The 10,257-nt window shown below is 41.6% G+C and overlaps 1 protein-coding gene across 2 annotated transcripts; it reads right to left on the bottom strand.

Moving 5' to 3' along the window:
* Positions 1–2,614: 2,614 nt before the first annotated feature.
* LOC100830583 (glucose-1-phosphate adenylyltransferase large subunit 4, chloroplastic/amyloplastic) lies at positions 2,615–9,871 on the bottom strand. 2 transcript variants are annotated; one of them, XM_014897884.2, is made up of 16 exons: positions 9,573–9,871; positions 9,293–9,442; positions 8,951–9,124; positions 8,757–8,849; positions 8,584–8,667; positions 8,443–8,498; positions 8,039–8,132; positions 7,755–7,867; positions 6,676–6,748; positions 6,444–6,524; positions 6,270–6,356; positions 5,904–6,008; positions 5,321–5,427; positions 4,732–4,792; positions 4,186–4,313; positions 2,615–2,989 (listed from the first exon to the last, which is right to left on the bottom strand). In XM_014897884.2, exons 1-15 carry the CDS (start codon positions 9,729–9,731, stop codon positions 4,212–4,214), a joined length of 1,539 nt encoding a protein of 512 aa, XP_014753370.1. In that variant the 5' UTR covers positions 9,732–9,871; the 3' UTR covers positions 2,615–2,989; positions 4,186–4,211. The 2 variants fall into 2 exon arrangements, with proteins under 2 accessions (XP_014753370.1, XP_003561277.2); XM_003561229.4 differs by having other exon boundaries at positions 2,615–3,005; positions 9,573–9,869.
* Between the last annotated feature and the right edge of the window lie 386 nt (positions 9,872–10,257).

Below are 10,257 nucleotides of genomic sequence, written 5' to 3'. Positions count from 1 at the left end.
AACAGGGTGTCAGTGGACCGACGACAGGATATAAATCGGTTTTAGATTGGTATCGCTGCTTAACGAGCTTAAAAAAGTCCTAAAATACAGCTCCGAACAACCAGGCGCTTGTGCATGCCATAACTAAGTATCTGATTAAGAGTAACGCGGTGGCTGTGTCACCCTAACTATTTGCACCTCTTTTCGTAGCCACATGTTTGGTTTTCTTTCCTTTCTCTCTCTTAGTTAATTTCTGACACTTTAAACTAAAGCAGAAAATTAACACTATTACGACCTGACAACTTCTTCTTTTCTCTTTCTTTCTTTCTCTCCCTCTTTTAAGTACATTACGGTACATGACATGTTTTGAAGTACATATTTAGTACATTATGATATATGAACCGTACATTATTAGTATTTATAAATATCTCGTGTACATGAACTTATGAGACGAGTACATCATAGTAAATAGCAAGTACATCAGGGTACATGTCAAGTACATTACAGTACATGTCAACATATCGTCAATTCTATGTATCTCATCAATTTAAGTACGCGTCAATACTCATCTACACTACGATTACAAGGAAAAGTACAAAGTACCTTGTCAACATACCTCATCAATTTTTAGTACCTTATTAATATTCACAAGATGCTACAACAAACAATTAACAAGTACGTCATCAATTACAAATACATCACAGAACAATCACATCACCTTCCTAAGTACATCGGCAATCACAGTACCTTCTTAAGTACCTCGGCAATCACAGTACCTTCCTAAGTACCTCGGCAATCACAGTACATCATCAATCAAAGTGCTCAAAGTACCTCATTGATGAACGTGTGTACTCTCACTTCAAAGAGAAACCGCGAGATCAAAAATCAAAATACTTCATGTACCTCTGTCCAAAGCCCGCGATGGGGATACACAAATAAAATCAAAGAGGATCGCAGCAGATGAAGGCATTGGAGAGCAGCAGTTCGTGCCGCCCCTAACCCCTCCATTCCTCTTCCCCTGTGTCGGCGCCCCCACTCACCTGCCACTGCACCCCCGGCCTCTCCCCTGCCATGGGGGCAGCCATGGCTGAGCCCATGGGCGGCGGCGGAGGAGGCCGAGACAGGGCCGGTGTGACGAGGCCACGGGTCACTTCAGCCGAGAGGCAGCCAGTGCAGAGAGTTGGGGGCGAGCAGAGGTGAGAGAGGGAGACGCGAAGAGAGAGAGGGCCAGAAGGGAGGAGGAAGCGCAGAGAGAAAGGAAGTGGGTCAGTGCTAATCACAGCATGCAAGAGATTAAAAAAAGGTGGGGGTACACGTGTGTGGTAGAGACAGTGGGGTTAGATAGTTGGGGTGGCACCGTGTGGTTGGCGATTAAGAGTATTGCCGCTAGACAAACCTCTTGAAGATGCTCTAGCTAGTCAATAAAACATGTTCTCTGCTCATATATGCAACATGTGCTATGATACGAGTATATCAACGATAGCTGGGTACAGAGAATTGAAATCGATGGCTCATGGGGAAAACTCCTAAGGCATCAATCCAACCTTGTTGCGCAGCCAACTCTAAACCCCATGGGGAAAAAAATTCTTGCTGAAGAGTAAACGCAGCCAAGTGTTTAAACCAAGTTTTTGGCTTTGAAATATAGGTTTTGTCAATTAATAATGTGCGTTTGGAGCTCACGCGTTGGACAGGTAATTACTCAATCATGTTATGGATAAGAAATGAACACATGGTAAATTACTTACGGTGTAGTCATGACAAGAAATTAAACAAAGCTAGTCGTTTAATCTTCTTAATAATTTGCACCGGCGGTGGCATCGCCCGGCGGGAGGAGCCTGAGCCGACGAGCAGCTCCGTCTTTCTTGCGCGTGCCATCGGCGACGACAAAGAATGCCGCCGTGACGCGACGCCAGCAAAGGAGAAAGGACTGTTCGAAGCCATCTTCGGCCCGATTTACAAGGAGGAGCAGCTGCTAAGATTGAGCTGAAGAGAGCTGCCGCCGCACAACGGACGAAGCCCGGCAAGATTGAGAAGAAGGCGTCAAGCGGTGGCAACGTCGCTGGGTTTAACCTCGGCGGGTTGTCTCCATGAAAGCGTGAGCATAGCTCTAACCTTTAAGACGGCGTTGCTTGGACATGCGTCCAGCCTTGTTTCGGCACCTTCTCACTGCGACTTTCCAAGATAAGCATGACTGAAACTTAGTTTTACTGGGCTCAGATATAAATAAGTTGTAAATAATTCGTCCGAACTGTTTTCTCGAACCGGAGTCCGAAGGACTCGATCCATTATTTAAGAAAAGAGAATAACAGAAAACCGGACGAAAACCGTAACAAACGTCCATGACGCAATCAAAAGACCACACACAAGACACCCTGGTCGATCTGGCCACCCACACTCACTCCCCACGCTACTGAAAGAAAGCTGTCATCAAGATGGCACGCAGAAGTCATCGTCATTACAGAAACACTCCTCCTGAGCTGGCGACTCCGACCCCCTCCACCAGCACCCACGAACAGGCCCCAACCCCAGTCGCCCAAGCTCGTGTCGGCCCATGCCAAACAATCGACCATCATGCTAGCGAGCAAGAGGCGCGATTCTGATGATGATCCAAACTGTGAGTTACACACTCCAGATATAAAGCAACAGAAATGCATTCTTTATTTAATTGTTCGTTTCTTAACATGCAATACAATGTATCAGCGTTCTCCTCACACTCCAGCTATAGCTGGCTTCAACATATACAGTTTCCGATGTGAACACATCCAAACATGTCCCCTGCGTGCCAGGCGATGCTTGTAATCTCATAGTGAACTGTTGATGCTCCAAGATGATCCTCCAAATCATTGCCTGGGAAGCTTGGAAGAACCACAATGTTTTGGCCGCGCCAGTGCTGCGGTGCAGGTGTTCAATCCTCAGGTTTAGCAGGATCGGCATCCTGGTGGTATTCGAGCCACTGAAGTTTATTCACTGCATGGTTCCGCTTTGACAATATCCTTCAAATGCAACACATCTGCATGGATTGGTATCTGCAACTTACAATCATGGAGTTATAGGCACAGAAATGTATGTTCAAAAGCATTAGATGGTATGAATGTAAGTTTAATCAGTCTGGTGTTGTGGGAAGGTAAGTACAAAGGAGCCATTCTGACCAGAACAAATTAGTTTCTGACATAACCTGAACAAATTTTAACATGTCTTTTACCTTTGTTCGTGCAAATGACAACTAGACTAGTTACCAATAATTCAGAGCAATAATTAAAAGTCAATGTGAATATTAACCAGCGGAACCCTTTTGACTGTGCACATCTTACAATGCACAGGCTGAGTTATCTCTTCCATGATCCTAAAATATAGAAGAACCCCTAAATCAACTAATGATATGAAAGCTGTTAAGATTAGAATTTACCGATCCAAGAGCTGTAGGCCTATACACAAACTACCTCTAGAATTGCGCACTTTTATGCAAATACGATACTAAACCTAGACAACCACACACAAACACTTTATGGTTAATACCGGATGGAAATACGGATCTGTAGGAGCAGGACCTGTAGTAAAAGCTCTTTCCAACTATCAATGCTGAAAGGCTACGGTATCTAGGTAGGATGTTGTACAGAAAAGTGTATAGGCAACTCCTTGAACTGACTTTTTAGATGCTATTTCTTTTTCAATGTGAACAATCGAATGAAACCCTCCTACCTAGACAACCACACACAATCCTTGATGATTAATACCGGATGGAAATACTGGATCTGTAGGAGCAGGACCTGTAGTAGAAGCTCTTTCCAACTATCAATGCTGAAAGGCTAGGGTATCTAGGTAGGATCTTGTACAGAGAAGTGTATAGGCAACTCCTCAAACTGACTTTAGATGCTACTCCCTCCGATCCATAATAAGTGTCGCTGATTTAGTACAAAGTTGTAGTAAATCAGCGACACTAGTAAATCAGCGACACTTATTATGGATCGGAGGGAGTATTTCTTTGTCAGTGTGAACGATCGAAGGAAACACTCCTTTGTTAAGACTAGAAAACTTCTAGTTGTGAACATATCAACAAAGATCTCTGTCGTGTCAGAATAACCATATACTACTACTTTGTTCTGCACAAAGAAGGCATTGGCACATATGACATATCCCCTAAATCATTAGACCGAAGCACTGACCTTATTGTCTATCCAAACTGAAGAAATGTTTGCATAAGCTCACCTGAAGATATTTCCTGTGCTGATCTTCTAGATAATTGTGTCATCTGGAATAACTGCATTTTTAAGCACCACAGTTATCCCAGAACGAATATAATATCCCTCCGATGGTCTGTCTGCTTCTTGCACATTCTGCACTTACAGGTAAGGGAAATTACTCAGCAATTTGTTTTGAGAAGTTCCGTAACTAGAATATTTAATAGTAACCTCACCTCCGGAAATAATGTACCAGTTCAATCATTCTTTCAGAAGAAATGCTAGATGGAGTGAATGCTGTGATCATTCGTGAAGCTAGGAGCTTAATGTTTTTATTTCATTGATTGTAATGTTCTGTACTGCCCAAGAACTTGTTATATAGTAGCTCCCAAGTCATGGTGCATCTTTTGAACCGGAAGGCGATATATTTTGCTTCGATGGTATCCCACAAGTTGTATCTAAGATGGTGACTACTGACTAGCGACATAGTGAGTGCACCTAGTGGTGTGTCTATATGTAAGTTGCCTGAGAAATAAGAAAATGTTTTAAATCATAGTCATGTGAGGCATTATACCTCTGAATTCATAATGACCACATTCTTCCCAATTCTAGCATTCTTGTCAATAATACAGTTCCTGTATATATGTCAAAACATAGAATTAGAAGAATGCACCTAACAGGTATATGACCAAACAGAGCACATTTTTAGAACCTGGGTACATATGGAAACATATTTTTAAGCTTAGCAAAAAATAAATATTTTAAATTTTTAAAAATATGAAGAAAAAATGCATGCACAAAGAAAATGGGTATAAATTTATATTTTTTTGGTTTCATGACAAAATATGATCACTAGAGTTGTGTGGAAAAAAAAATGAAATTCTGCGTAAACAAGTTACCTAATTTGTGCTGTTGCAATTTGTTTCACAACTCGGTTTATGACTTTTACACAGCTCACAAATGAAATAAAATAAGCATGTTTTGTCATTGAAAAATTACAAGGATAAACTACCCATCCTCTATCTTCATGATTCATGATTTTTTTCCCTAAAATACTTGAAACTTAAAAATAGATTTTTGCTAAGTGTTAGAAAAAGTGTTCATATGGACCAGGATTGGATTATCAATTTCCTATTACCAAAGTATGTACAGTGAGGTATAACCTTATTTTGGTGTTTTCTCCAACACCAACCGGAACTTTTCCATCAGAAAGTTCAGAAAATCTCTCAGCTTCAGTTTGATAGTAATCTGCCCCCATCATCATGGTATCCTACACTCAGTTCATTTTTCAGTTAAGGATCTTGAAAAGAAAAACACACCGTAGGTTGAAGAAAAATAAATACATAAATTGTTTACCAACACGTAAACTACTCCCTCCGATCCATAAAAAGTGTCGTCCATTTTGTACAAAATGGACGACACTTTTTATGGATCGGAGGGAGTAGTTAGTAATTGCTTAAGCACAAAAGGTCGTTAATTACCACTACATGGTAGCAATATGCCATGTTGTTACGACGGAAGTGCAAAGTAGTAATCTGGAAGTTATCATTTCCGGCATGTTCAAACAATAGTAGACAAGCTTACACTGCCTTCCGGTTTATTCTGCATTGGTAGGGCTTTCTAAAAACAGATCCAATTATTAACCATGCAGGCTGGCTACCAATGTCTAAGAGTAAGTTTTGGTCTGGTTTCCTCCCTCTTTGTACAATCTGTGGTTCAAATAAATAACAGAAAATACTGATTTACCTTTAGCTGTACCCCTGGTTGTAATCTTGAGCGGATACCAATAACAGAGTGCTCAACGCTGCACTCTGTTAGAAAACATCCATGTGAAACTATAGAGTTCAAAACCTGCATAGAAAAAATACATCAAGAAAGCCATGTAATGTATCGTGAAAGAAACAAAACATATGTCCATTTTAACAAAAAATTGTAAAAAGTCAACTTCATCCGCTGAACAGCAAAACAAGGTATCCCAAATTGCTTTGCGGTGTAAAATTTTCCTGGTTTAGTGAGATTAAGGGGTTAAATACTTTAATAAGATTTCAGGTAGTTAAGTCCACTTTTTACAGCTGACTTATTCCGAGAAACAATCTGATAAGAGAATCTAACCTTGCAATCTTCCACCTTGGTTGGAGGTAAAAATCTGGGAGATGTAAAAATGGGCTTCACAGGTTCATAAAAATGGAAGTTCGGAGACTACATAGATCATCAATGAGTTCATCAGAAAAAATAATCTAGCACAGAATATTATAGTTGATAGTGATGTTAACTAAAAAGGTAAACCTGATCTGTGAGAGCAAGATTTGCCTCAAAGAAGGACTTTATGGTCCCAATGTCTTCCCAATAACCATCAAATAGATAAGCCTGTCATAAAAAAAACATATTGTTGCCATAATCTTTTCCAAATTTAGAATGCATGTCAATCAAATGAATTCTGACGCATGGTTATCAAAAGCATGGAGACACATGAATTTATTATACCTGCTGGATATGGAGGATTATAAGAAGTACACACCTGCACATTGTAGTCTTTTGCGGCCATCGGAATAACTTCTGAGCCAAAATCATTAGCTGTTGGATAATGGCCTCTAACAGATCAAAACAACAATATAAAGAGTATCAGCATCCTCTCATCTCGAAAGTAACAATTATGATGTAGAGATGTTTCTAAGAAATGTGAACTTAGCAAATAAATCAGCACCTTCATCTTATGAGGTAATATGATACTTCTGTATGATTTGGCATTTGTCACACACCAAAAAGGAAAAAAAACACATCAAGAGAAGATTTATTGTGTCATAACTTGCATGGACGTGTCGCTAGGGAATTGGGAATCGGACCTTAGCACTGCATGCTTAAAACCTTACCGTTGTCCTTACTTAGGTCCTTACACTTGTGTAAGTGTGTTAACCAAAACATTATCCATTGACATGTCCCGGAGAACTTCCTTCAAACAAAAATACCTTCTGTTCTTGATGTAAAATGATCTCATGGTAAACTTGTGATTTAGATTGAGGCAAGCTAATCTCAAATATTGAAGGGTCATTCAGACGCTCATATGGGATGGCATGGGATAGTCGAGTATATAGGGTCGCCAAAAGTTTGGTTCGATTGATGGGACAGTCCCTAAATGATAGATTGATCCAAGTTAGATGGCATTCCTTTTTTTCCCTTTTTATGGGTGGCGAGATGCAAGCTTCTCGGGAAGATCCCAGACTCAGCACTCAGTGAACAATAAAGTGAATTATCGTAATGAGTGTTAATTAGGTTATTAATGCAATTGAAGAGTGTATATTTTTGTTGATTCATGAAAAATAAATTGAGATATGCTAAGTTTATAAATTTTCTTTCATAAAAGTTGGTCCATAAAGTATCATATAGTCAGTACCATGCAATACAACTAACCAGGAAAATCTTCTATCAATGCAATTGCTTGCCCAAACCATCCCGCCGACATATCCCCCTAACCAGACACTATCTTAGTCCTTGGAGATCTATGTTGAATTTTAGTCCGAAACAAAAAGGAACTGATAAATGTATGTGTCAGAAGTGTATGAACAAAAAATGCCACCTGCAGGACTGTTAAAATTTTACCTCAGAAGTCTTAATAACACATCGGTCTTGAATACATATATTCCCATGGAAGCCAAGTAGTTATACACATTTGCAACTTCTGGAGACAAACCAAATATTTCCATATCTACTACCTGCACTAACAAGGAGCAGAATTTGAGATAAAGACGACAAGTAATTTCAAATAATCCAGACAGCAACAAAAAAGTAATAGATACAGTATGTTTTATGCAAATCATTTTACACTTCTGTAGAAAAATCATGTAGCTGGTATTTGTCTTTAGATTTGGTCTGAGGATATGTACCATTGATTTCAAACTTTCACCCTTGGGCTTTTCAAGAAAATCGGTAATGCGACCATTCCTGTCAGTCTTCATCAATCCAAAATCAGAAGCTCGACTGCAGGTAGACAAGATGAACAAAATAGCTCAAAAGAGAGGAATATCTGATTGTGGTCCATCAATGTATTAGCTAGTTGTTACAAGACACTGAAATTCAAAGCCAATACGGATGATGGGCATAACACAAGTAAACTTTCAAAGCTAATTAACGGTACACTAAAGTCGTGCTGACTAGCTAGAATATCGTTAGTAAAAGAAGGCCAACTGAAGTACTAAACAGATTAGAAACTAGAAACAAAATGGAGAAATAGGACTAGCTAGAACATCGTTAGTAAAAGAAGGCCAACTGTCTGATAAAGATGAATGACCTCTCATCCATAGGAACACATGCAACTGAAATGTCGGCACCAGAGTCAACATGTTTCTGCAAAAAGATATCACTATTTAGATGCCTTCTAAAACTAAAACAGAAAACAAGCCTGAGTCTAAAACATCAACAAGGAGTACACCTGCACAAAGTCCATGTAATCCATCCTATAAAGATGATCACCAGATAGAATCAGTATGTTCTCTATGCGTTTGAGCCTTGCATCCTTCACAGATAACAGGAAAGAAGTTAAAAATTGGGAAAGATCTAGCATCCTATCAAACATACAACATCTTGAGATGGCACTACAAGGACCTCAAACAGCCATAGGAACTGCCTGACAGCATCCGCTGTTCCCTGAAACCATCGCTTTCCGGATTCCCCTGCTGTTTGGGTAGCCGCAAGCACCTATCATCAAGAAAAAAAAAATCAACCATAAAACATGACCACCAACGCATCAAAGCTGCACGCCACTCAATTACACATACTATTTAGGATCATAAGTATACCTCCACAAATCCATTACCAAAACCAACTCCCTCGCCAAAGTTATATGTCCGCGCAATGTGCCGGTTGAGAGACTGGGAATTGAACTGGGTGAGAACGTAGATCTTGTTAATCTTGCTGTTTATGCAGTTGCTCATGGGAATATCGATCAGTCTGTAACAACCCCCGACAGGCACCTGATGGCAATAGAAGACAACGCAATCACTACTTAGCTTCCTCAAGGTTTAATCAATGGCGTGAATTGCAACACGAACCCACATTCGGTGTTTTACATTCATGGAATGTGTTACAAATGCATGAAGAAATGTGACTTATGAGTAGGCGGAGCGAGGATAGGTGATTACCGCGGGCTTAGCCCTCGTCCGTGTGAGCGGAAAAAGGCGCGTGCCAGCGCCTCCCCCGAGGATGATGGACGCCACCGTATCCGGGCCAACGTCCCTCCGCGGCGCCACCACAGTCGAAGACTCCGGGGAGGGCGCACCCGACGGCTCCATCTGTCACAAACACCGACAATCACCACCCATTATTACTACGCGCGGTATAGATCAGCAATGCGGCTCGCGGATCCAGCCAAGCATACAAGAGGCGGGAGACGAAATAATGAGCGGCGATAGAGCGACATACCTTGATCCCCTGGGGGGCATCAGTGAGCACGCAGCTGGTGGTGGCGGCAGCCGCGCGGCGAGGCGCGGCGAGACGCACCAGCCGCGGCGCCCGGCGGAGAACTACCGGGCTGAAGGGGCAGGCCGCGTGGGGCGCCATGGGCCCCGTAGAGGTCGCCATTGGCCGCAGGAACGCTCTAGATCAAGTTCGCGACGTCGGGGAGGAAGGAAGGAGACGAGCTGGCGAACGGCGAGAGGGGATCGGGGAGTGTGAGAAATGGGTGCAGTGGAATGAATGGATGGTGGTTTTTCGAGTCGCGGGTTTTTGGAACGTGAACGGAACGGAACGGGGGGCCGGGAAGAGTGGGGAGGCGCGTGGGGGCACGGGATTTTTCGGATCCAGCTAGCGACGCGAGTCACGAGGGCATGGCGGCCGATCACGCTGACCGGGCCTGCTGAATCCTTCCAACCCCGTTCCGAATTACGTTACGCTGAATTGGAGTACAATTTATATAAATAAAAAAAGGACTGGGAAAATGGAACACAAAAATTTATCGCGATACCAAAGAGAGCTGAGAAGGAAAACCCACAAATTCCATAGAATTTTTGACAAACTGTTTTGGAAAAAACAATCAAGAGAACAACTTGTAGTGATGGTATTCAAGACTACCTAAATCGGCCATTTAAGAATAGCAAAACATAAGTCT

This window comes from Brachypodium distachyon, chromosome 1 (genome assembly GCF_000005505.3).
Source record: "Brachypodium distachyon strain Bd21 chromosome 1, Brachypodium_distachyon_v3.0, whole genome shotgun sequence".
Classification (NCBI taxonomy): Eukaryota; Viridiplantae; Streptophyta; class Magnoliopsida; order Poales; family Poaceae; genus Brachypodium; species Brachypodium distachyon.
Note: the sequence above shows the minus strand (reverse complement) of the source record. Positions and strands in the feature narration are given on the sequence as shown.

Bases quoted from the DNA above. Each gene is read 5' to 3' on its own strand.
- LOC100830583 (XM_014897884.2), bottom strand. From the start codon at position 9,731: ATGGCGACCTCTACGGGGCCCATGGCGCCCCACGCGGCCTGCCCCTTC. The intron at 8,850-8,950 runs GTATACTTATGA...TCTTGATGATAG, and splicing joins TTGGTAATGGATTTGTGGAG to GTGCTTGCGGCTACCCAAAC. The intron at 6,525-6,675 runs GTGTGTACTTCT...TTTTTATGACAG, and splicing joins CAAAAGACTACAATGTGCAG to GCTTATCTATTTGATGGTTA.